The 27,760-nt window shown below is 41.8% G+C and overlaps 1 protein-coding gene across 22 annotated transcripts in view; it reads right to left on the reverse strand.

Annotated features, from left to right (window-relative positions):
* Per3 (period circadian regulator 3) overlaps positions 1-27,746 on the reverse strand; it is a 70,233-nt gene extending 42,487 nt beyond the window's left edge. For 19 of the 22 annotated variants that reach the window (XM_048783695.1, XM_048783693.1, XM_048783684.1 and 16 more), the window contains exons 1-12: positions 27,344-27,746; positions 26,572-26,714; positions 25,681-25,796; positions 23,725-23,926; positions 20,187-20,235; positions 16,326-16,468; positions 14,552-14,630; positions 9,469-9,575; positions 9,088-9,244; positions 3,056-3,161; positions 2,047-2,175; positions 1,538-1,667 (exon numbers count right to left, since the gene is read on the reverse strand). In XM_048783695.1, the coding sequence (XP_048639652.1) occupies positions 1,538-1,667; positions 2,047-2,175; positions 3,056-3,161; positions 9,088-9,244; positions 9,469-9,575; positions 14,552-14,630; positions 16,326-16,468; positions 20,187-20,235; positions 23,725-23,926; positions 25,681-25,796; positions 26,572-26,714; positions 27,344-27,468 (1,486 nt within the window). In that variant the 5' untranslated portion in view covers positions 27,469-27,746. The other 3 variants (XM_048783704.1, XM_048783703.1, XM_048783705.1) reach the window with 3 other exon arrangements.
* Positions 27,747-27,760: the final 14 nt, after the last annotated feature.

The raw sequence follows: 27,760 nt of genomic DNA on the forward strand, positions 1-27,760 counted from the left end.
TTATCTTAAATAGGAGTGTGAAAGGGAATCTGGTGCTTTCTAAAGACAAAAAAAAAAAAAAAAAAGTTGCTATTCATTTCTTATGCTTTCCGCCAAGGTGAGAAGGGAAACTGACAGGCAGGCCTTGTTAGGTCTGGGGAGAACCCTGTGAGCTCTTCATGGTCTGAAGGCAAGTGACCCTTCGGGATTTGTAGGTTGGCATTCAAACCCCAATGTGGTACTATCAGAGGTGGGGCTTTGGTGCAATTAAATCATGAGGGCTCTAGGACTGTCATTAATGACTACACAGGGGCTAGACGCGGTGTGCTCTGCTCCCAGAGTCCCAGAACTTGGGAGGCTCAGGCAGGACAATCATTGAGCCTGGGAGTTTGAGGCCACCTGGGCAACGCTGTGAGATCTGCTGGAGGGAGCCAGCTTAGTCCCTGTAGAACACAGTGCTCCTCCCTCTGAAGGACTCAGCACTCCAGAACACATCTTTTTCTTTTTTTCTTGGTACCTGGGATTGAACTCAGGGCACTTGACCACTGACTCTCATCCCCAGCCCTATTTTGTATTTTATTTAGATACAGAATCTGAGTTGCTCAGCACCTCACTGAGTTGCTGAGGCTGGCTTTGAACTTGTGATCCTCCTGTCTCAGCCTCCTGAGCCACTGGGATTACAGGTGTGTGCCACTGCATGCGGCTTCAAGGATCCATCTTGAAAGCAGAGACAGGGCTCTTACTAGACTCTGAGCTTGCCACGCCTTGCTCCTAGCCTTCCTGACCTCCAACACAGTCTCAGATCCTGACACAGCAGCACAAAACAACTAAGGCAGGCTACCGTGACTTTACATGAGGAAGAGCACTGCGATTTTTTTATGGCATACATGCTGTCAGGTCCTGAGAAACAGCTATTGGACTGTCATTCATTACTGGCTTTAGGAAGACTGAGTATCACCCCCACCATGTAAAATGCCTACAGCTGACAATGATAGAGACAATTTATACCACTGAGGTGACTAAAATCTATCATGACTGCCAAAATTACATTAACATTCAGGGAAAAAAATGAAGGGAAAGTTAGCTAAGTTAAAAAGTCAATCTGACGTGATTTCTATATCAGAGTACTTTCCTCTGCTATATAATGTAACTAGGTTAACTTTTCAAAATAATGCCACTAATACAATTGATCAATTCTTTTGAAGTAGTCCTTACCTCATGCTTGAGAAAAGTAAGCATGTATTAAGGAAAAAAAACAATGTTTTTCATTCAAAAATCAACTCTTGGTTTACAGGGAAATAGGAAAATCTTGAATTTGCAGGTATTATCATAAAAGTTAATTCTTCAATAAAAATACATCAGAGCCACATTTTAATACCATTTAGCTTTCAGAATAGTATCTGTTGCCACCATTATTGCTGTTTTACTAATGTCATTTGGGCAAATTAAGAAAGCTGAAAAGCAGCCACATGGCTCAGGGCTTCATACTCCAGGCTCCCGTGCAACACTCTGCAGGAGAGCTCAGTCCCTCGGGAAGGCCTCAGGAACTCTGACTCACCACCACCAGAGGGCTCTGGGCATGTCCCCATCACTGGCTTGACTGACGACCTGGCCATTGAGTCGATGTAGAGCTGCTGACCCAGATTCTTAATTTTGTTCACACTGGCGTAGACCTGCTTCAAGGTCATCTTAGGAAAAGAATGATAAGACAGGTTTCAAATATTATAAATATGTACATGAAAATATACATAAACAAAACACTGTTCACTTCTGGTTCTCTGAAGACACAACAAGAAAAGCCATGGCTTGAACTCAACTGCCCACGGGCCATGGTACATGGTGCCAATGTGACTTTAAATGCATCAGTTTACAGCATGCTAATTTTTAGAAAGCATACAATTAATCCAAATATCATCTTCCAAAGTTGGTTTTTTTGTTTTTTTTACAGGTTTTCAAATCAAAATGGATTGAAATGTCTCTTATCAATTGAGGGCGAAGATGTCATCAAGTGCAGGCCCAGTACTGACAGACCACCCAGCGCCTGCACAGGAACATATCTGCACGCACCGGCTCCTTCTGCACTTCCTCCATGCAATGCCCACTCGACTCGCTGGAAGAGTCCACGCTGACCTGGTGCTCCTGCGAACCACTGCTTCCCAGGCTCCCATAGCCACTGGAAGTACTCATGTGAATAGGCTGAGAGAGAAGAAGCCTAATTTCAGAGTCTCTGGCTATATAAATGGCAAATGGTAGCATTAAGCACCTGAGAGTTTCTCTAAAATCATCAGAAAATTAACTTCAGAAATCCCCCATCCTAAATTAGATATTTTGGGGCTGATGTTTTTAACCTGGATGCTGATAAGAAAGACACTCCTTTGTCATTTACTGTCAAGGGCAAAGTCTTGATTCCCAGTCTAAGTGGATATTTCTGGAACAGCAATTGTTTTAAATGCATAGTATAAATAATTTTTAAAACATGAAAATAAATTCTATTTATTTATGCTGAGTTTAGTATAAACAGAACAAACTAAATATATACCATTTTTTGGAGAACTTCACAGACACTTCACAAATCCTAGAGATTTTATCAAAGACATTTTGAAAACCACTGGGCTAATCTATGTGACACTCATTTTTATTTACTAGTAGAAACCATCTTTGGTATTTCTTTTCAACAGGCAATTTCTCCTGCTTTTACCTTCTAATAACTACAGATACTGAAACTTACTGTCCCTTTCCTTCACCTTTAAAGTTGGGATTATTTAAAAAAAAAAAAAATACGCCAAAACCGAGAGGTTGAACATGCTGGTGGTGCCTCTCGGGTAGAAAGGTTGTTGCCCAACTGCTGTGACTCGGTAGGCTGTTTTACAATGCGTTTTTCCAAAAGGATTCCCTATATTTCACATGAAATAAGGAGCAAAAAAGTTAGCATAATTTAATCTAAAGACAAAAATTTATGTAGAGGTAAAAATTTCTCTTTGCTTACAGTTCAGGAAGTGAGTTTATTAATATTGAATGCTAACATGAAACCCAATTATGTAATTTTGTGTTTGGTTTTTAATATCTTTCACTTTACCTGCAACAGAAGTTTATGAATTTGTTCTTGTAATTCTGTTATGTCTTTTTCATTACTGTTCATCTTTTTTATTCTTGTAGCAAAAACATCCTCATTTAGTGGACTCCTATAAAATGCCAAGTAAAGGGTGAATCAAGCAATTTTAAATCCATTTACAATGAAGTCCAGAGTGATTTTTAACAATTTTACTCGAAAATAAGTTTGTGCTTTTATAAAGCAACTCTTGACTCTTGACTCCAAATACAGGAAATATGAAGCTAAAATTCTCTTCATAGAGGTATAGTAAATACAAGAAACAAATGAGGCACTGACAGGCTTCGTAAGTTTCTCTGAGGCACTAATCTTTCTGTAATCACAGCCATATGTATAAATAAAATCAGTGACGAGTAGCTCCCACCGCATCCTGCATGGGGAGGGAAATCAGTAACCGTACGGAGGTGTGGGCTGCCTGGAAATAAAAGGCTGAAAACATAATATTAAGAAATAAAGACAAAAGAGACAAGAAATATATGAAAGCAGGGGCTTGACAGGTGTCTGCCTCTGATCTACAGCCCCTGACTCTCATCTCACTTTTAAAAGTCAGGAGTACCTGATGGGTCTGAGCCTAACAAAGGGAGAAAGCCCACCAACCTTTATTTTATAGGGGAAAAGAATGCATTCTTAGGAAGGGTTCTTGAAGAGGGAAACTGGCACAGTAGGGGCCTTATCACTTACACAGTGAGTCTCCCTCCTGCAGGTAGCTGGCGCCTCTAGGCTGTTCAGGCTCACTGGTGTCTAGTGCACTAGACGTACAGGCTAGCAGGTGTACAGGCTGGCAGGCATCTAAAATTACATGCCAGGCATGGAATTGGCCCCATTAACAGCTGCTGCCTGCAAATGGGTGGGCATGGAATTGGCCCCATTAACAGCTGCTGCCTGCAAATGGGTGTGTCTTTCTACGCCTTCTCATGGAAAGACTCCCAGATGCAGTCAAGCTGTCCAAGGCTATGGAGTTCAAAGCAATAATTTATTTGCCGCTCTGGACAAGTAGCCTCCTTAGCTTCTAAAACATCTTCAATAATGTCTGGCTTCAAAATTTGACATTAACTCAGCAAGTTCCTCTAGGAGTTTTAACACCCAAGTTTGCCAAACAACAACTAATGTTTGATGCCCCTAATCACTTAACCTATCTATCAACAGGAGTCTAACTTGCAGTCATGGTGAAGGTGTGGCTGTCACCAAATTACTTTCAGTCCCGTGTATACTCAAATTCTACAGATTTAAAATCTACTACTGAGTATAGTGAACAACAGACATGCCAACAAAGATAACAAAAAGGAGGCGAAATGAACACATTTAGGATCTGCTTTGTGACAAGAATTGTACTAGTTTTTATATACAATAAGAAGAACCACCATCTCAAAACACTTATGATGTACCAGGAACTATTCCGAGTGTAAATATTATTCACTGGAATTACAACCTTCCCAGGTGACCTAGTTGGTAAGGGGCAAGCAAGGATGGGTGAGGGGACTGGAGTCTAAGCCCCAAGGTCCATGCCTTTGCCACCGTGTATGGCTCTACCTCCTGGGACCTCAGCAAAGCAAGGACTAATGGGGTCTACCCAATTAAATACACTAATTCACTGCATCCCATGAAGCAGGAGGTACTCCTGACTTTTAAAAGTGAGATGAGAGTCAGGGGCTGTAGATCAGAGGCAGACAGCTTCAGCTTGCCCAGCGTGTGTGAGGCCCTGGGTTTGCTCCCAGCATCCCATGCATGCACACATACAGTGGGAGGAATTGAGTGTCCAGGGAACATGCCCAATTTACGTAACCAAGAAGCAGCAAAGCCAGGGTCTGAATCCATGTCCGACCTCAGAGCCAGTGTTTGTTTTCCTAGGACACCAGTCTGCTATTTCTTACCACTTGTACATAAAGTTTAGTTACCTAAAACTCTAAAACACTCTCACAAAGGCAGAAATTATTATCAGACAATCATAGGATATCGGCATTTTGTTTACCTTCTCACTCTCAGGGTCTAGCATAGTGCCTCACCAGGGCAGGCAAGCCCTAAATACTTGAAAGAATACTGCACTGAAAATAATCATTATTTTCATTATCAGACAATCATAGGATATCGGCAGTGTCATAAGAGTAGTCAGCAATAAATCTACATTTGGGGACCATTCACTCATCATGCACAGCCCTAGTCATCTCTGTGTCCAGTAGCACCTAGATGATAAACAGCGACTCATCAACACCTCTCAGCACAGCACAGTGCACTGCACAGGGCAGGCTGTGCCCTGCTTCACAACCCAACAGGCTGCACCTCACCTAATTAACTGCTCTCCAGTCTGTTCCCTGTCTGTTCCCACTGCCATGTAAGCTCCATGGGGCCGGGTTTTGTCTTTCTTCACTCCTGTACCTTCTGTACCAAAAACAGTTTCTGGTGCACAGCAGACGCCCACAAAACATGTGTTACAAGAATGAATTAATTAAAATGAATGATTAGTAATCTGGAAAAAAAGTTCATCTGACTCAAAACATGTTCCATCTTTCTGTGCACTATGAGCTTGAAAATCTTTCACATGTATTTAGATTTTGTTTTTTGGGTAAATTTCTGAAATGGAAACAGAATATAGACTATTTTATACTCTGAGATTTAAATATTCTTAGTTGTGAAAATTTCTACAAGACTATTTTCTTTTTTTTTTTTTTTTTTTTTTTTTTTTAGTTGTATATGGGCACAATACCTTTATTTTATTTATTTATTATGTGGTGCTGAGGATTGAACCCAGTGCTTCACACATGCTAGGCAAGCGCTCTACCACTGAGCTACAATTCCAGCCCCAACAAGACTATTTTCAATCCAGCTGATTAACTTGCAGGTGGTGGCCAAGCGGCTGAGCAGTACCAGGCGGATGTGTGCAGGGGAGTGAGCAGGAAGAAAGCGGGCCAGGCCTCACTCTCCACTTTCTGCTTCTTCTCTAAGTGACCTCACAACAGTGGCCACTTCACCTTTTGCAAGAATTAATATAAATGATTAGTTATCTAGAAAAAAAAGTTTATATGACTCAAAACATGTTCCATCTTTCTGTGCACTATGAGCTTGAAAATCTGAATATATGATTATATTCTTAATATAATCTGAATATATGCTCTGAGGCTTTTTTTTTTTTTTTAATTTTTTTTTTTAGGTGTAGATGGACACAACACAATGCCTTTATTTTTATGTGGTGCCGAGGATCGAACCGGGTCCTGCCCATGCTAGGCGAGCGCTTGAGTGATCTACTGCTGAACCACAATCCCAGCCCCTGAGGCTTATTTTTTTTTAAAGAATTTTTTTTTTTTTTAAACAAGATTAGGGAGACAGTGTTTTCTTCCTCTAGTTAACTGTCCTGGAATACATCCACTACAGGAAGAAGAAGCCAGTGGAGGATCTAGGAAGTGAATATCTATCTCCAAATTAACAAGTGAATCCTAACATGCCTTCAGGGTGGGCACCTGGGACCCCTACCAGAGCTCTCCTGGAATGTAACCCTTGAGGAGTTCCTTTAAAATCCCTGCGCTCCTCCTGATGGAGAGAACCATGGCCTCTGGGACAGGAGTCCCCCGTGTTCCTCCTTTGCCAGCAAAGCAATAAAACTTCTTTTTCCTAAAACCATGTCCTAGTTATTGAATTGGCATGGGGACAAGGACCCAGCTTTTGGTTACAATCTCTAGGAAAATTGTGCTGAATATGAGTTTTTTCTGTAAAATAAGAAGTCTCAGGACCTAAGCTCCCTGCCCACAGAGCTTCCAGGAAGGGCCCAGAGAGATGTGGGTGGGTCTCTTGTTAAACACAGCCCCCTGCTCATTTCAATGGTCACACTTCCTTAAATTCTACTTGTATGGCAGAGCCTTTGTTTTTTTTTTTTTTTTCTGACACAGGGTCTCACCAAGTTTCCCAGGCTGGCTTTGACTTGTGATCCTCCTGCCTCAGCCTCCTGATCAGCTGGTATTAGAGTGTGCATGCCACTGCGCCTGGACTGACAACACCATTTTTATTTACTGTCTCTCCCCTTACACACATGTGGGTTCCATGAAGGCGAGAGAATATTTTGTTTACCTTCTCACTCTCAGGGTCTAGCATAGTGCCTCACCAGGGCAGGCAAGCCCTAAATACTTGAAAGAATACTGCATTGAAAATAGTTTTGTAAATATGATGAACAACTCTATTTTATGAAAAATTGATACCTGTAGACTCTACATTCTTTTCATCATATAATCTTGGGTCTTGAGATGTAAGCAGTGGCGTATTTTTTAAAAATGCTGACAACAGTCTGAGGATTGATTATGTATCAGGTAATTCCACACATATTCTATCAAAATACTCAAAGGGTGACCTAAAAAATCTAGGATTTCTCTCAGGCACTGCCTGGGGGCAGGGGACACAGACCCATCAACAACCCCTGGATGGATGTTTTAGGAAAAAAATTTTATTTGCTCTGGGTTTCCGCCACATTTGCCCTGAGCAGTTACCTGATTTTATTTTCATTTCCCAATAGGTTTCCTACTGAGAGAAGAAAAGTCTCCCTCTCACCGGCACAAACAGTACTCACTTGGTAGTTCTATTTCTTATTTAAACTTTTAAATTATTTTTAAACACAAATCAATCTCAGAGTATCGAGGAACCCATTCCTCCCACTGAGGTTCTAAACCTGCTCTGCAGAGGCCAAACCCTAGAGTACAAAGCAGTAAGGGAAACCTCAAGACATTTCTCATCATGAAGGGAATACGAACCATCTCCACTGCCATATAAAAAATCTGATAAAATACATTTTATTGGTAGATTACTGTTCTCAGGTTTTTGTTTTGGTCTGGTTGGTTTTTTTGGTACCAGGGATTGAGCCCAGGGGCGCTTTTTTATTTTTTTATTTTGAGACAGGATCTTGCTAAGCTACCTAGGGCCTTGCTAAGTTACTGAGTCTGGTGTTGAATTTAAAATACTCCTGCCTCAACCTCCCAAGCCACTGGGATTACAGGCGTGCACCCAGCTATTCTAGTTTTACACTTACGTACACAAAGTTGTATACCAAAGTACAAAACATAACTTCTTGATTTCAGCATGTCAAGCAGAGGTAAATATGCTTTCTATCCTTAAAAAAGCAAACACCACCCACCACTACCACCACCCAAAACCTCCAGCTATGCTATCAAAAAGAAACTGATGGCCAGGTCAAAAAACCCTACAGGTCAACTAAAAAATTCAAGGGACAAAGGCAGCCAGGTTGCTCCAGATCCATTCACATGATGTCATTGCATGGACAAGGAACAGGAGTCAGTCATGCTGGCAGGAAATGAAAGAGTGAAGAATCCGATTTTTTAAAAATCAAGATTTAATAAAACAGATACCAAAGACAGTGGACTAAGATGGACATCATTACCTTAAGTACATGAAGACACGAATGGTGTGAATATAATTTGTATACAACGAGAGATATGAAATATTGTGCTCTATGTGTGATATGAATTGTAATACATTCTGTCATATATAACAAATCAGAATAAGAAATTAAAAACAGAAACAAAAAACATACTACAAGGTAAAATTTGACAACAGAAGGCTGACATAAGAAGTTGTACACGCTATGGAGATCTTTAAAATATAGAAGGAGCAAATAGAGGGAAAAAAATCCTTAGTTCCTCTACTCATACCTAACCCATATTAATTTTTTATTTCCTCTGATCTTCTTTTCCCTATTTCAGTTTGTTATGTCGGAAACACAATTAGAAGGACAGGTGTAGATAACTTTGTATGCTGCATTTTACATCTAACATGTCAAACATTCTAGGTATCATGTTAGGTAATTTCTGCAAAAATTTTTATTGACCAATATAATAATACATCAAGCAAATATTCCAGAGTTTACTTAACAATGGACATTTAAGACACTCTAAGTCTGACATTATTTACTTCAGGTGCCAACTGCTTCAAGGGGCAGTCAGTGGGCTAAAGAATATTATTTAGTAAAAAAGATGTTTAGAAAATATTAAAGCCGATTGACTTACGTCCGAACTTTATGCCGACCAATGATGAAGGAAACCTTCCGGCTCCAGGGGTTCACAAAGCTGGACCAGCTGGAATCCAGTATGACGTAATCTCCATTTTGAGTACAGAATCTAATGGGTGAGTGTTCAAAGGGAGGATGGCCTGCATACTTCAAGACTACGTGAAATGAGAAGACAAAAGTGACTTTAGAGACACTGATTACAAGTGCTCTTTTCAAGTTGTTCATCTGTCAATTTTTTCAAGTGTTGAAATAGAGAACAATTGCTTTAGGGTCTCAACCTGTTGCCGATCTAGTTAAAGGCTACTGGCCAAAGAGAAACGAAGTGAAAAGTTGGACGAATCAGTGGTTAAAACTCCCCCTGCAGAGGAGCAGGTCCTACCTTTCTGGTGCATGGTGACCATCAGAGGCCGGTCTTCAGGGTGCAGGCATGCTAACACAGAGGTTCCGGTCAGATCCTGAGGGAGGTAGCCCAGCAAAGGCACTGCTCTGGACCGAGGACACAACAAAGGCAGCACGTTACACTCATTGAGTAACTGTACACTTCACACACTTTTAAAAATGCTTCTCAGCTGGGGGTGCAGCTCAGTGGTAGAGTGCTTGCCCTGCATGAGAGGCCTTGGGTTTCATCCCCAGTTCTGAGAAGCAAAACCCAACAACAACAAAGCCACCAAAAATGTCCCTGAAAACACTTCTTTACTAAGTTCTAAATAGGAAAAAAACTTATGCAAAATATGTTCGTGAAACGATTTATTTATTTATTTATTTTTATACTTCAAATATTTTATTATGTTGGTTTTATATTCACACAAGGGAAAGGAAATCATCAGCTTCCCATCATCAGGGACAGATATTCACTAATTTCCCACATATGAGGAAATATGATGGTGGTATGGTATGAGATTTCCAGTTACCAAGTGGCCATAGACCCTTAAAATCTTAAAAACCTACTGGGAAGATAAGAAATACACACATGGAAAAATAGCCATAATATTTGATGATGATGATGATGATAATAATAATAAATTCTGGGCATAGATGATACACACAAAGAGAGCTTTTCTGATATCTTTTAGGTCTCTGCATAAATGCCTCCTTATCAGGGGGATATTTCCAGACACCATTTCAGAAGTAGTCCAATCTCCCACTCTTTAATTTCCATCCTCTTCCCTGGCTGTTTTCCTTAGTATCACCAGACATGTTTGTGTGAGTGTCTTCCCGACTCCATGAGAGTAGGGATTTTGTTTTGTTCATTACCATGCACACAGTGCTCCTCACAGAGTAGGAGTTCAATATGCATTTGCTAAATGAATGAATGAATAAATGAATAGCAGGTCTGGGAAGAGATTGCTTATGTATGGAGTAGTTAGAGAAGATATTAGAAGCAGAACTTGAGTTATGCCTGGGTTAAAATCCTGAAGTCACTGGTAAGTGTACAGGTCATTCCAAATAATTGTTCTCAAAAGTGAAAGAGGTAAGAAAGAAAGCATTTGGAGGTCAGACAAATCAGATGGGAACAAAGGGACCCTAACATGGGAACAATGAGAGGAGGCTCAGATTGAGGTACACCTATCATGCAAAGTTAAAGAACTTGGTCAGTATCCTAAACAAGGGGGGAGTCAGCAAGGTTTTCTGCTAAGACAGTGGTTCTCACCCCGAGGCCCTCAAACCCACAGCACCAGCACTCCCTAGCACCATATTAGATGCAAATTTTCAGGTTCCACCTCAGACACTGACTCAGAGGCCAAGGGTGGAACCAAGTCTCTGAGTTTCAGTAAGCCCTCCAGGTGCCTCTGACACTAAAGCTAGAGAACCACTGCACTAGGGATACAGTTGAATCAAAAACAGGAACATGTGAGGAAGATTACTCCTACAACAGTATAGCTTGGGTAATGGAGAGATGGAAGTAAAAGCTCAAATAATGCATGGATTGGACTCTAAGTGTTCTGGGTGTCCATATTCTTCTCCTTATCTTATGTCATATAAATCTTTCCCTTCTTTTGTGGAAACTGTCCATTGCCACCCCACATGCCTAGTACCAAGTAAAACACTGATCACAGAATACCCTTCACTCTTCCCGGCCCAACCACATAATGTCCTAGGAGTGGGGACCAGGCTCAAGTGGGGTCAATCACAAAACCCCCACCCCACCTGGCCAATGTGATTGGCTCAAGAGTGGGCAAAATGTCCTTTCCTGGGATTTCCTCAACGAGAGCTGGGAGAAAGCTCTTTCCTCTCTGATGGCAAAGCCGAGAAGATGTGAGCCCAGAGCCGCCAACAGCCATATCCCTCACCATGTGGAAGAAGCCAATCTTGCAACAGATTCTAGGATAGACTTGACTTTAGAGAGACCTTCTTTACCAAAATACACCACCGTGAGATGAATCCTCTTGTCCTGATGAATACAAACATCCCTGAAGTTCTGCATAAACTGTGCAAATGCTTCAGTTCTTTCAGCAAGTGGCACAATGATATTAATAATTGATCTAGTAATGTCAATCATCTCACTCTTCACTTTCATGAGAGGTCCAAAAGGGCGGAAGAGGGTCACATGTCTATATATTCCATAAGGTCTGCTTTCTTAAAAAAGAGTTCATACTGTGTTCCCTTATCTTTCTCAGTGCGACAATAACCTTCTATGAAGTCATTTTCATTAAATATAAGTTTCTATCCCAGGGGACCCTCCTCATCTTCCTGTTCATCATCTTCATCAGGATTATTAATGACCTCCAAGCCAGCTTCAATAACGTCTGTCAATTCATCTCATTTGTCTTTCTTCAAGATGTCGAGTGAGACCCATTTCCAACTAAAATACTTTCATTAAAGTAAAACTTTCAAAAGGAATCACCCCATACTCACTGGGTAGTTTGGCTCCTGTGCTAACTTCAGCTTTGTCAATCTGGGAATGAAGAAATTCTAAAAGATCGCTAGGTGCTTGTTCTTTGTTGCCTTGATAGCCTATGCCATTAGCCCCTATATTCTTTCTCTCTTGTAATGATTTCATCTTCTCACTCATTTCTTGTAATTCTTGTTTTAGTTGGGCGATTTGGCGTTTCAGACTGGTTGCCCTGGTTTGATAATGTTCTTCTTGCTCCTGTAGGAGGGCTTGATAGTACTCTTTACCATAATTTTCTCCGACAACACCAGGAAGAGATGCATTTCCATCAGTCTGAGGGGCACACTCCAGAAGGTACATAAATAATACCAAACTACAGAGCAAAGCCAGTCCTAACAGTAGCCAGTGGGTCCGGGTGTGAAGGATTGATCCTCATCTAGACATTCTTATAAATGTGTATTTGCCTACCAAGATAAGTTGCTTCTTCATACCTTTAGCAAAAGGTTATCAAAATCAAAAACAAAATCAGGATTTCCATAAAAGGTACCAAGATGAATTCTGCTGTAGTTTAAAAAAATTGTTTTCTCAGTAGTCATGACTACTTGTAGAAATGAGAAATTAAGTATACTTCCTGTTTTGTTACCATGAAATCCAGAATAAAACAATCTGAACTATAAAATCCATTATATGGGTAGTGAGCTTTCACGCTGGCCCTCTCGGTCCACCGCAGCCACCAAGCTACCCCCACCTCCGGGATGGCGGGCACACATGGGGGGCGCCCCTTGCACTGGGGCCACCGCCTCAGCAGCCCACCCGCCGGGCGCGCCGCTGCGCCAAGCTCATGAAACGATTTATAAAAGCAACAAAGTAAGTGGCTGCACTGAGGGGAAATGGTCTTATGATCCAGTAAATGTTGGTGTCAATAGAGAAGCTGCATCACAAACACACATAGAATGAGCCAGAAGACAGACCTGGTAAGACCAGGCATCTGTTTCCAGCAAGTTCTTCAGAAAGAGTCTGATGCCCATTATGTTTCCATTAAAAAAAAAAAAAAAATCATAACATAGATGCTGATAATTTTAAATGAATAAAGCAGGTTACAAATTTATACAGTGTTGTTATAATTTAGATCTTGAATGTTTCCAAAAGCCCACATTAAAGGCTTGGCCCCTGGCCCATGCACATGTTGAGACCTTCAGTGTGGAGGGTCTAGTGGAAGGAAGTCAGGTTACTGGGGACCCTGGCCCCTTGCGCTTTCTCTTTCTGCTTCCTGGCCACAGCTTTGCTCCACCCCATGCTCCTGCAGGGATGTTCTGTCTGGCCACAGATGCAAAGGCAATGAAGCCAACCAGCCATGGACTGAAACTTCTGAAACTGTGAGCCAAATAAAACTTTCCTCCTTACAAGTTGATTATCTCGAATATTTTGTCACAGTAACAGAAAGCTGATTAACATAGCATGCTTAAGAATACTTAAATACAAAAGATGATATGAAGTAGACACAGAAACACTTTTAGGACACTTAACACATTCATGGGAAAACTGTTATGATAAGAGTAAAACTGCCCTAGAAAAAGCTGACTTCATGACTATTTCCAAAAACATTTTCTAATGCAATAAATTCAAGCTATTTACAGAATTAGCCTTCGATTTTCTAACTTTACACAGAATATATTATACAAAGTATTTCATTAATTACTGTTTGGTTTCAGGGTAACTATAATTAATAAACCCATTTTCAAATGTTAAGCTTTTTGGGGGGGGGCTGGGGATGAGGCTCAAGCGGTAGCGCGCTCGCCTGGCATTCGTGTGGCCCGGGTTCGATCCTTAGCACCACATACAAACAAAGATGTTGTGTCCGCCGAAAACTAAAAAATAAATATTAAAATTCTCTCTCTCTTTAAAAAAAAAAACGTTAAGCTTTTTAAAAATCAAAATTAATACTTATCATTATTATGCCCAAGTTTTTGTCATTTTTACTTTACACTATGTGTGGAACAGCATGGATTCCCAGATTTTCAAATTTCTTTAAAAATTAAAATTCAAAAATAAATGTGAGGGCAAATGGCAGTTACAAATATAATATCAATCTTTAATACTTCCAAATAAAGATATTGAAAATCAGTGATAAGCAATTATTAATATCTACCATTACTATTCTTTAAATAACAAAAACTATCTAAACACCCTCCTCAAAGAAAGAAGGAATGACTTAAATTCAAAATAAAGAAAAATTCTTTAAATAAATTCTCTTAAAAAAAAAAAAAAACAACAACTTTTCCCCCACTTCATAAACTGATTTGAGGAACACTTGTCCATCATGGGTATTACTGGTAAACTGGCTCCCAGGTTCACTGTGTGCTTCTGCGAAGAAGGACTGACCGGCCACCTAAAGCATCATGAAATCTAATATGGTCTCTTGTAAATCACTTTTAGAAATATATCAAGTGTTTATGTTAAAAATCAGACAACACAAATAAATTCCAACCTAACTAACAACAATCTTGTGGGCAAAGGGATGGACTGCAGTTTCACAATGTAGAAGAGCATGCAAACCTGATGTAAACTTTTTCTCATATTTAATACATTTTCAGGAACAAATTTCTTATAGATTTAAAGAAATTCTTACCTTTCATCTATTTCAAGAAACACACACCCTGGGGTGTGTGTTGTGGTAAAAATTCTTTTATCCACTGGGATTCGAGGAGCTAGGAGAAAACAGAAAGACCCATTTAAAGGCAATGGCTAATTAAATCCACTTAACTACTGCTTAACATATTAAAAAGGAACTAACATATTTGAAATATGTATGAAATATGATATGTCGAGAACTATGTAATGTTTTGAACAACTAATAATAAAATTAAAAAAAAAAAAAAAAAAAGGAACTAACATCACTATATGAAATAGTGGAAATCTCCCTTGGGGTCCAGGCCTTCCAGCAGCCAAAGCTACAGACAAATGATAAGAATTTTCATTAACTACATCTTAATCAAACCAAGTGTGACATTCACTAAGGATAACTTTGAAGAAAAATTCTGTGCCCACTCAATAGTCTGTTTTCATCACAAATAATCTAGTGGTTAAAGCAGAAGTAAATGAAAAGTTTAGTGCTAGTTAGTGGTTGCAGACAACTCAACAACAAAAGTATCTGAAATTTACTTAGTACATGGACGGTCTTTGCATAATAAAATCAGTACTGTCGGGCTGGGGTATGGCTCAGTGGTAGAGTGCTCACCTAGCACATCCGAGGCCCAAATAAAGGTATTGTGTCCAACTACAACTAACTAAATAAATATTAAAAAAAAAAAAAATCACTACTGTCAGTTTTGCTCCAACATGTGATTTAAAAAACAAAGAGATGATACACTAGGGAACAATCTGAGCATCTATAGCACCACATTTGCTCAGGTGGGATTTCTTTTGCAAGAAACCTAACATGGAGGCAGAAGTTGGAGCCACTGAAGACACTAAAACATGCACCACTCCATCATCATCCTGCTAGCTGGGTTCTTCCTGTGTTGCCTGCCAGGCGTACTGCAGTGTTTAGTATCTCTTAAGCATGATGGGGCTGGAGTTGTGGCTCAGTGGCAGAGCACTTGCCTAGTATGCATGAGGCACTGAGTTCGATCCCTGGCACCACATAAAAATAAACAAGTAAAATGAAGGTATTGTGTCCATCTACAACTAAAAAAAAAAAAAAAAAGCATGAATGTGTAAAATGAGCTTTTATTTTTATTAGAATCCTGTCTTATTTTTTAAGTGTGAATAAGTTTTGGGCTGACCCTACTGTCACCACAGCTCTGCAGGTTTGTGAGTTCGTGCAGGCGAGCATGCTACATCAGAATGGCAGTGACTGCCACAGCACCCAGAGCTGCCTGAGCACTGGCACGTGAGTTTAGAAACATGGCTCTGCTTGCTCAAGTTTCAAAAGAGTTTTTTAAAAACATACATTCCAGGGGCTGGGGGTATAGCTCAGTTGGTAGAGTGCTTGTCCCGCAAGTATAAGGCCCTGGATTCAATCCCCAGCAACCCCTCACAAAAAAAAAAAAAAAATGCATTCACTCCTGTGGCCTCTCTATGCATCAGTTTCAGTGCTCAAATTCCACACAGACAGAATCAAAAAGCCCTATAGAATGGGTCACCAGCAGAGAAGGGACTGGAGGACCATGGATCTGTCTGAAGTCCCAAGCTAAGATTGTGAGGCCAGGCTGTCAGCGAAGATGGCTGCTCCGGAAGTCAAGGTCAGTAAAAGCTGACAAGTATGCTCAGAGTCCAGGAGCCCAACTCCTAAAAAAAAAGCATCTTTCTGCCCTAGGGCTGCAGTGAACAGGCTTCGCTGTGTTCCTATCTGATTGGTGGCATTTCTGCATCTCATCTAAAGGCAGGTCCTCCTGACTTACCTTCATAACCAGAGTGAATCTTCTCAACCAGCGTTAGACAGCAAGGTTCTGATTCTGGTTGGGTAGAGCTATGTACATGAACCAAATAGGGGATGATCCGGAACGGGGAGTAATGCTTCTCGTGCTCTCTGCCTCCACCTCCACTGAAGAGATGGAAGGTGGTTAGTGCTGGCCCTGGTGCCCTCTGGGAATGGCCCCATGGGGAATTCCCAGACACGATCAAATCTAAGATGTTTAAACAGCTTGTTTTCCATAGCAGGGCAAGGTTAGTTTGAAATTTCAATATCCAGGCAATACTACTCGTCCACTATTCATTGAATAAAAGGTTTTATGGAGAACTGCTTATATCACCATGAGAATAAAAGCAGAACAGACACTGCATGATTTTCTCCTGACCTCTGTGCCCCAAATGCCCAGGCTGACTCTTCCACTTCTGCCATAAGGAGGCCTATCTTATGGGTCTACCTCAAGTGCCACCAAACAGAGAACTGGTTCTCTGTGGTCATGTCCCAAAGCCAACTCTCAGTTGTCCCTTGCCACTTCTTCTTTCCAAGAACTAATTTAGTCTCACAGCTTCAGCTGGACAGTCGGGCACTCTAGTCCTTCAAGATGCTGCCTGAGGAGGAAAGGAGAAGTCGGGTCTGAAATCCAGCCCCTGCCCAGCCCTGGCCTTGAGCATGTGCCTCCTCCTGATTCTCACGAAGATCTGGGATAGGGGTAGTGTCTGGCTCTGAGTGACCAGTACAAGGATTTCACCCCAGCTGCTCAGGGGACATTTTCACTAGGATGTGCCACCATCCCTTAAGAGTCCATATGACCGAGGTCCGACTCCCACACTCCACTGTACTAACCACACCTCTACTCCACACCATCCCGGTCCTGACACTAATCCCAAGCCGGTCTCAGTGCTGCCAGACATGAGCCCAACACACACTCCCCACTGGCTCTCCCCTCTCTTCCCTGTTCCTAGGACCCCTCCTCCTCCTCCTCCTCCTGCCCTGCAGCAGGTGGCCACACAGGGGTTCCTGGATTCCCTCCTACTCTTCCCTCCGTTCCACGATGGGCTTCCCAGGCTCCTCAGCCCAAGGGTTCTCATGCCACTGACATGCTGATGACCTAGGACCCACCTCTGGGCTGGACACTTCCCTTGAACAAGACTCATGTCTCAGCTCAGATCTCAAACTTAACTTGCCTTCCTGCCTCTCTCCAGGAAGCTGCTTCTCCTACAACTTCCTCCACCTCAGTAAGTAACTCCAGCTGAAAACTCTGCTGTCATCCTTGCCCCCTTTTCACCTCACACCCCAAACTGAATCCTTTCGTAAATCCTGGCGATAATCCCACACGAAGGCTGCTGTGCACTGCCATGCTGGCCTGGCACTACGGACAGGCAGCCTTGCACCACTCTCCCTGCCTCTGCCCCTTCACAGTACCGCCAACACAGCAGCCAACACAACCCTTGGTAATGTAAACTATGCTTCCTTTCCAAAACCCAAAGCTGTCTGGCTCTGTGCACTGAAATTCCTGGAGCAGTGAAAACCCTGTAGCAGCCATGCCTACTACCCAGAGTCAGTCTCCAGAGCTTTCATGCCACTTCCCACAGGAACTGGGGATTCCCAGGGAAATGACTGACTGCAACTCTGGGACATCACATGCCTGAAAGAAAGGAGGTCACTGAAGACTTCACGGGCACCCTCTCAAGGTCACAGGAACCACCCTGAAGGGTTTCCTACTGCTGAAATGGGCAATTTGAGCATCACAAAGATGAACGGGAACAAACATTCTGAAAAAACCTTTGAGGAAATAACACGATAGCTGAGATTCGCTCCAAAATAACTCGGGGAAGAGGAGCCGAGGAATTGGTGATAGTACGCTGGTCACGGGTTAAGGTTATTAAAGTTGGGTGATTACATATTGATTCTTTACTTTTCTGTTATGTTAGAAAACTCCCAAAGTAAAAGGTTTTTGAAACAAGTGATGACCCTGAACAAAACTTACTCCATTCAAAAGCTGCTCCCCGCATCTTGGTCCTTCCTTGGCCTCAGCCAGGCAGATTCCCTGCTGCCCGCCCCCCGCCAAGGCGGTGCCAGGCTGCACCCTCTGCCAGGAGCAGCTTCCTCAGACACTTCTCGGCCCTCCATTCCCGTATGGCTCACTACCTCACCTCCTCCGGTCTCTGGCTGCAATCAGGCTTCTTAAAAGGAGAGTTCCTTGATTACTCTTGCCACCGTCTGGGTATGGCTTGTCACCACCAAAGTGCTAAATGCCAGTGCAAGGTACTGAGAGGTAGCGGGGCTTCAAGGGGTTTAGGGTCATGGGACCACCCCCAGGAAGGGTCGGTGTCGTTCCTGTGGGAGTGGGCAGTTTCAGTGAGAGTGGGTTGATCTGCCATCTGGTTCCCTGGCCCCTTCTCTTGGCACATGCCAGCCTGCCTGCATCATGAGGCCCTTACCAGAGGCCCAGCAGATGCTGGTGTCATGCTCTGGACTTCAGAACTTGGACACAAATAAACCTTTCTCCTTTATAAATTTTCCAGCCTCAGGTACTCTAAATAGCAACAGAAAATGGACCAAGGAAGCCTGAAATACAAGGGCAATCTCTTCACTTCCCAGAATTCCCTTCTGCTGAGTTAGTCTCTATAAAGAATTTACTGCCAGGGACACACACATTTACATGTTATTGGTCCCCACTACAGAACTCAAGTACACAAGGGCAAGCGTTTTGACCCCAGTACTATAATCATGCCTGCTCAGAAGTTGAACCTAAACACAGTCATTAAGCTGATGAACCCACAGGGTATTTCCTGGGGGCCTGGGCTGTTGGTGGGCAGCAGCACAGGCCTCCCTGCTTGCCCTTCCTAGGCTCACCCCTCCTTGCATTCAGATCCTACCAGCGCAGGCCCCCAAATCCATGGGTGATATCATTAACCAATTACATGGGTTTCTCTCTAACTATCTACAGCAGTTATAGCTTTAATCACGATGCCATCTTAAAATATTTTCCCTTTCTATTATGAAAGTAAACTCTGTAAGAAATAAACTACCATTAATCTTATGGTCTATTTTCTTCTAGTTCACCATCTCTGGATTTTTTAAATCCTTCTCACAAGTATAAATACCTTGCTTTCTTAAAGCTATTTAAATGGGGTATAGTGGTGCAGCAGAGACTTGGGAGGCTGAGACAGGAGAATTGTAAGTTTGAGGCCAGCCTCTGCAACTTAGTGAGCTCCTATCTCAAAATAAAAAATAAAAAGGGTTGAGGATGTACTCAATGGTAGAGTGTCCCTAGGTTCAATCCCTAGCCCCATGGGGGAGGGGGATGGAGGAAAAACTTCAAAAATTTAAAAATTCAAGTACAGCCGAGTAGGGAAAAAAATTTTTAAATGTGACTAAAAGATAAAAAGCAGACCAAAAAGTGCACTAAATAATGGTCATTTCAAAACGTTCTTCCTGTGGCTGGGGTTGTGGCTCAGGGGAGGAGCGCTCACCTAGCAGGTGTGAGGCTCTGGGTTCGATCCTCAGCACCACATAAGAATAAATAAATAAATATAATAAAGGTACTGTGTCCAACTACAACTGAAAAATAAATATTTAAAAAACAAAAAATGTTCTTCCTACCCACTGACCCCCACATGCCACTGGGGTGGATAGTTAGCTTTCTGACTTTGCCCACTGCATTACTGTCTTGTTTATTCCTGAGCATGTCTCTTTTTAATACAAATGCAAATTCCTCATGGCAACCACATCTATTTTTTTTTTTTTTAATCTACAACAGAATCTGGCTGAATATAAAAGAACCAAAATAAGTGCTAAATACAAACCAGAGCATCAGGTGCATTCTGGCCTCCCCAGCCTGTCCACTTACCGGATCCTGCAGAAAAAGGGCTTCACTGGAGCATATTCGTACTGCGATGCTGGAAACAGAGATAAAGCGTCAGTTTCTCATCCCAAGGGCCACACTCCTCAGATGAGCAGTCTCACACTATTGCCAGCCAACAACTGAGGATTATTTTTAAAAAGAGATGAGCTTTTGACTGAGAGAGGGCTCTTTTCCCTGGGCTGAAGGGCCTTGTATTATCCCAGCAACCCTCAGGCAGACAAGTGGGGGCACCTGACTTAGTGATTGCTGCATGCCTGCCCACATTCGCTACTTCAAATGCCACCACAGTCGTCCTTTGACACCATTATTTTGGTGGTAATAGTCTGGACAGTTCTCAATACTTGGAAATTTAGAACAGTTTCAGCATTTAGCTCTATGAAATATACATTTCTTTGACTTTTTCCCCTTCACTTTAAATTCTTTCCTTGGATAAGTTTCTGAAAGTTGTGTTCTAGGTTAAATGATGTGTTCATTTTACAATTCTCAGGTACCCTTTTTAAAAAAAATACATATTTTTTAGTTGTAGATGGACACAATACCTTCATTTTATTTATTTATTTTTATGTGGGGCTGTGGATTGAACTCAGTGCCTCACAAATGCTAGCCAAGTGCTCTACCACTGAGCTACAATCCCAGCGCCATCTCATGTATTCTGAAATTAATTTCTAGAGACTATACGGATTTACAGTGTCACTAATGCTTTCTCTCAGTAATACTTTCTCATGATCTTCATGCCAACAGTTTGTGTCAATTTAGTGACTACTAACTTACAAGGTTACAATTTAGAAATAAATTTGCTTATCTTAGGGTCAAATGAGGGGGTTGAACCTTTACCCAAATGTTTGCTATTTGTATTTCCTCTGGTAGAACTCCCTGGAAATATTTTTGGGGCATTTGTGCACTGCAGTAAAACATGGAAAGCTTTGAGAAGTTAAAAAACAAAACCAACAAAATAAAACAACTGATGGTAGCATAAATGGTGACAACCCAAAGAACCAAAATACTGAATCAGGCTGATCTCTGCTTCCACGGAGAGGACTGTAGGAGAATCGGGGATCAGCCTCTGCTGTGATGTGAACTTGCTCACCAATCACACACTGCACGAGGCTCCTGAACCCAACTGTGTTCACCTCAAGTTCCAGAATCCTGGGAGCCAGAATATGCAATCTCAGTGGGCAGAGCCCATGAAGCATTAGACACCCAGGCTACAAGTGTAAATTCTTGTTTCTGGAAGTGTGTTCGCAGTAAATAGCAATCAGATCCTTCTGAGAGGTATACAGAACCAGTTTTAAGAAGAAACATGTTCTGATGCAAAACCAAAGGCTGCCCACAGCTGGCTACATCACTTCCTATGTCCTCTTATGTTCTGAAGGCGGTAACATGGGCCCATCCAGTTGTAGGGCTCAGCAACTGTTCTCAGTATGAGTTTGAATCCTTGAGATTCACAGGAAGAAATATAATGTGCATCAGATCATGATGGCACAAGTCAATTTGAGGTACCAAAGACAAAAATTGCAGGAGACACTGTTTTTTACATGGAAGAAGCGTGTCTCAATCAACAAAGATGATCAGGCTGAAAAGACAGGACAGGGACCACACGTCAGTGCTGAAGGGAAAATGTGCAGGAGCTAGAGAATACTCTGGAGTGTCTGTCCTGTTCCTAGCTGGACCCCAGCATCTAGAATTTTCCCTGGTCCACAGTGACTGCTGAATAGATGTTTATGAAAAAATGACTAATGAGGGGAAAGAAACAAACATGGATATTTAAAGATGAAAATGTGTATTAGGAATGAGGAAGAGAAAGGCAATCAATGCTTTTGAAAGATGCAAAAAGGAGAAATGATGGAGCTAGGAGGCAAGACTGCTAGGCATGTTTTCTACAGCTTATGAAGAAATATTCAAAAAAGATGGCAGAGGGGCTGAGGCTGTGGCTCAGCGGTAGAGCACTCGCCTAGCATGTGCAAGGCCCTGAGTTCGATCCTCAGCACCACATAAAAATAAAGTAAAATAAAAGCATAGCGTCCAACTTAAAAAAAAATGGCAGAAAGGTGACAACTGGAAAAAGAAGCAAGGCCTTTCCTCGTTGGGCCAAGAACTGGATTAAAAAAATCAGAAAAGATATATATTAACTGACAAAGATGAAATAGTTCTGTTTCACACAGTGCAAATATATTTCACATTACTGGTCTATACACTTAAAATTGATTTAAGGCGGCAAATTTAATGCTATAGTTTTGTTGGTTTTTTTTTTTTTTTCTTTCTATTTTCTTTTTGGTACTGGGGATTGAACCTTGAACCCAGGGACACTTAGCCACTGAACCACATACCCAGCCCTTTTTTTAAAAAAGATATTTTATTTAGAGACAGGGTCTTGCTAAGTAACTTAGCGCCCAAGTTGCTAAAGCTGGCGTTTAACTCACCTGTGTCAGCCTCCCAAGCAGCTAGAATTACAGGCATAAACCATCACACCTAGCTGCTATACATTTTTTAATCACAATTTTTAAAATTTAATTTTTTTTTAATAATTAAAGGGTTTGGAATCAGAGAGTAAGCTCTTCGAGACACTTCACAAAGAAATGAAATATTATAAAGAGTGATTTAAAAAATAAAGGAATTATTTAAAGATCACACAGGACTGAATGTCACAAGGAAAACTGACTACACATCCCCGGTTCAGATAGACAAGCATTTCAAAAAAGAAAGTAATGAGATTCATAAACTTTTAGGAGGAAGCAAGAAAAACTGGAAAAGGGAGCTAACTATCAGTTTTATCTCTAAAGTAAAATCCATTAGATAAGGAAATCATGAAATCAACATAGAGGAAAAACATTTAATTTTATTAAAGGAAACAGGTTTTGTAGCAACTAAACTGTTGTATAGTATGCTGGTAATCAAATCATATTTTAATATATAATCTATGGGGCTGGGGATGTGGCTCAAGCGGTAGCGCGCTCGCCTGGCATGCGTGCGGCCCGGGTTCGATCCTCAGCACCACCACATACAAAGATGTTGTGTCCACCAAAAACTAAATAATAAATATTAAAAAATTCTCTCTCTCTCTTTCTTTAAAAAAACCTGTTAAAAAAAAAATATATATATATATAATCTATGAAACTAACTTGACTAAATGAAAACCAACTTCTTGGGTCTTTGTGTTATTAGAAACATTTAAAATGCTGTTTCAGCTTGTAATCTCAGTGGCTCAGGAGGCTGAGACAAGAGGATCGCAAGTTGAAAGCCAGCCTCAGCAAAAAGCAAAGCGCTAGACAACTCAGTGTAGACCCCGTTTCTAAAGAAAACAAGGCCGGCGATGTGCTCAGTGGTTGAGTGTCCCCGAGTTCAATTCCCGATACGTGCCCCACCCCCCAAAAGCTGTTTCATCATATTTTGACATTTTAAGAAAAGAAATAAGACAAACGATATAGTTCACATATTCTAAGTAATGCATTAATTTCTGCACTATTTTTGTAAAAATGAAACTGATCTTGGGGCATGAAACACATCCCAACATTGGTCCCATTACCTCTTTGGGTCCAGCTGCTCCAGAAAGGAAGCTGACCTCGGGTAGTGTGTGTGTAAAACACCCTCACATCTTGAGGGGCAAGCAGGTCAACAAAGTGAGAGGACTTCAAGAAATCTTTCTTACAATTCAGGATCAAAGCAGCCTGCTCAGATATGTGCACTAACCTTCCAGAAAGAAACGAAAACACGGCCACAAAGGTATCCTATGAGAAACCATTTAAGACAAACGCAAATGTTATGATACTTATGGGAAATACCCCCAGAAAGGAAAGTTTCTTCTAGATTTCTACTATAATCAATAACCTAAAACATATACAAATCCTGAAAAGGCAAGACAATGCCAAAAATAGTTTCTTTCAGCATTCCTCTTAGAAAATATCACAAAATCTGCAATTCACCTGCTGAAGGTTTGATTTCTATGCCAAAAAATACACTGGCTCCTTCTACACAGACTCAAAATACATGTGGCACAAAAGCTTCTGAGTCCTTCTTCAGAAACCATGCCTCATACCCAGGGAATTTGCTGCCTTCTCAGCAAGTTCTGTGCCTCCCCCAGGAAGTATCCCTGAAGACGCCTCACCCAGCACCTCTGCTCTGATTATCCATTAGACACAATTAGGATTTGTTTATGATCAGCCACCATTTGTAGTATCATGTTTTCCTCTTTAGCTTTATTTTAAAGATCTTAGAGGGAAAATGTTTTCTTAAACTTTTTTTTTTTTTAAAGCTTCACATATCCTGCTACAGTATTATGCACATACTAGTTGGTAAAATAAGCTCTATTACAAAAAAGTAGCTTTTTAATTATTTTTATATGAGCTTATTTTACAATGTTACAAAATCGTTAAGTTACAAGTATGTCGAAGTCTAAATATAAAATTAAGTAATCATTCTATCAACAAAATGTGAGGCCTATTTCCCTGTCAATAAGACAAAAAAAAAATTATCTTCCAAAATTTCACAAAAAATGAGAGCATCTCAACTCATCTGTTCTATAAAACCCAATGTAATAACCTGAAGTAGTAGATATTGAACCTAAGAATGATACAAATAGAAATTAATAATCTGGAGATGAGAATAAAAAGTAGGAAGTTACTCTGCGGCATTATTATTTTTCCTCTTTTATAAAAAGCGTTCTCTCTGTATGACTTTTTTCATTGGTTCTTTGTAGTCTATAGGATTCATTTTGACATAATTATAAAAACCTGGAATATAATTTGTTCTAATTAATTCCCTAGTACTTCCCCTTTCCCCTCCTCTCTTCCTTCCCCTTTACCGATCTATACTGGGGATTGAACTCAGGAGCACTTGACCACTGGGCTACATCCCCAGCCCTTTTTTGTATTGTATTTAGAGACAGTCTCACTGAGTTGCTTAGGGCCTCACCATTGCTGAGGCTGGCTTTGAACTTGCCATCCTCCTGCCTCAGTCTCCTGAGTTGTTGGTATTACAGGCGTGTGCCACCGCATCTGGCTATTTTTTTTTTTTTTAAGTTAGTGTCTTATGGATGTACATGATGGTGGTATGTTCATATTTGTACCTAGGAAAGTTAGGTCAGTTTCATTCCGCTGTCTTTCCCTACCCCTTCCCTGTGCCGTCACTTCATTCCCCTTTGTCTACTCCACTGATTTCTTCTATTCTCCTTTTTTTTAACCCTTGCCCTTATTTTGGATTAGCTTCCATTTTTCCTCTTAATTTAAGAAAACTCAGGCATGCTAAGGGGATAGAAGCAGCTGGTGAACAAATGAAACTACTGCCCAGTACACAACACACTGCTTCGGTTTTTGGCTGTTCTCTGGCAAGAGAAGCCACACATGCCTTTTGAGCAGTTTCTCCTCTGTTTACCTCAAACTGTGGTTCTTGAAACTTTCACTCAATATTTTTAAAAATATACAACTACAGAAGCTTCTTAGGAGAAGTCACCCAGGTTGACGTGGGAACATTCATAAATTCTTACTGTGTTCTTAGAAGTGTGTTCAGAAGCAACAGTGGCCAGCTCCTTCAGACTGTACACAGTCACTTCCCTCTCAGATGCTCTGTTTAGATTGTGAATCTGGAAAAATTCACTGTTTGCTAAGAAACACAGGGAAATAAACAGTCCAGTGACAATGGTATCTTCAGGAAATTACATTTAGCATTACTAAGCAGGCTTATTAGGAAAAGAACACCTTAAGAGCATTTCCCTCAAATCAAGTCGCATTCTGCTTATATCTAAAATACTCACAATTATGCAAACTTACAATTGTGAATTTTATGACTCCGCCTGTTCTAGGTCATAAGAAGCAAGATACATTTAATATACTAAAACAAGTTAAAAAAGCTTCAGACACAGGCAATTTTTATGGTGAGAACATTACTTCAGCATTCTGAAGCTACAGGTTATAGATGAAGCACAGAGTTTTGTGCTGAAGAGAATATGATTGTATGAAATCCCCTGAGGAGAAAAGTCAGAAAGAAAAAGGAAAAAGTGTTTAAAATTGTTCGTTTTTAATTTGGCAAATTCTTAGCATATCATGACTGCATTTTCAAAGCATGGGTAGGACGGGAAAAGGTAAATTGTATTTAGTCAAATGTGTTTTCTCATGTGACCTCCACAGGAGACAATGTTTAAAAAGTTAGTTTTCAAAATGTACTTATCCTAAATTCTCTCTTGCAACAGATCAGCAAAGTATTGCATAATACTACTAAACTGTTAGCCAAATAAGCTCTCGTGGTCTTTCAAATTTGAAAAGTTAAGACACTAATGAAATCAGTCTTAGATGTGCTCAAGACATTTTACACAGAAAGCTAAGACTCCTGTTCACGGCCAAGGTGCACCTGCGCCTGCACATCCTCCGCAGCGGTTTACCTTGCACACTGCGCACGCAGCGAAGGGCATAGTTGAGGGCGTCTAGGGTGCTTGGTTTACTGCGTCTCTCTGCTGGGAAGTATTTTTTCATTTCTTGGACAACCATTAGAAGTTCTTCTGAAACTCTGTTTCGATCTTGTTCCCTGGAAGATAAAAAATGAGAAATAGGGGCTGGGGTTGTGGCTCAGCGGTAGAGCATTCGCCTAGCACGTGCGAGGCCCTGGGCTCGATCCTCAGCACCACATAAAAATAAATAAAATAAAGGTATTGTGTCCAACTACAACTAAAAAAATAGATATTAAAAAAATGAGAAATAACAATGTTGTACATGCAGGGACAACAAATTACTTTCCAGGGTCACTGTGAACAGCGACTTTCATTTGTTTATGCTTTTTTTTCTTTTCCTTTTGGCACTGGGGATTGAACCCAGGCACGCTTCGCCCTGGAGCACATACCCAGTCCTCTCTGAGACAGGGTCTGAGTTTCCAGGGCTGGCCTCAAACTCGCCATCCTGCCTCAACCTCCCGAGATGCTGGGATTGCGGGCAAAGAGACAGAAGACGTCACTCTCCACTCCTATTTCCCACCTGGCCCGACCTCAGGGGACCTCTCGGACACTCTGCAGCTCTGCTGTACCCTAGTCACCGTCTGCGGCATCCCAGATCCCTTCGCCCTGATCTCTCCCCGCACTTTCTCCCGGGGTTAAGAACTCAAGATCAAAAGGGCTCCAGAGGGACAGCAGACGGCAGGGGTGCGCACGGGCGGGGCGTCACCTGTGGCCGCTCTCGCCGCGCGTTCCCTGCCGCCGGCCCCCCGGGCCCCGCGTCCCTCCGCGCCCCGCGCCCCTGGACTCGCGAGCGTCGCCGCCGGGCGCTCCCAGGCCTTCACGGGGGTCCATGGCGCGCCAAAGCCCTCGGCCGGCCGCCGGCTTCTCACTCTGCAGTCGGCGGCAGGGAAGGACCTCCCATCGTGGTCCCCGCCACCGCGCTGCAGGAAGACCAGTCACCACAGCCCGCCACCTCCGGTCGCGCTCATCTCAGGGGCACTTTCCTCCTCGGCATTTCACAGAAGTTCGCGCTTCTCCGCTCGCGGAGGTCCAGCCCCGGGGAGAACACGAGGTGACAAGCGGCACGAGCAGCTCGAGCCCCCTGCGCGGGCCCCTCCCTGGCCGGGGTCCCTCCGGCCCGGTC

The sequence above is a fragment of the Marmota marmota genome, unplaced genomic scaffold (assembly GCF_001458135.2).
Source record: "Marmota marmota marmota unplaced genomic scaffold, marMar, whole genome shotgun sequence".
In the NCBI taxonomy this organism is placed as follows: Eukaryota; Metazoa; Chordata; class Mammalia; order Rodentia; family Sciuridae; genus Marmota; species Marmota marmota.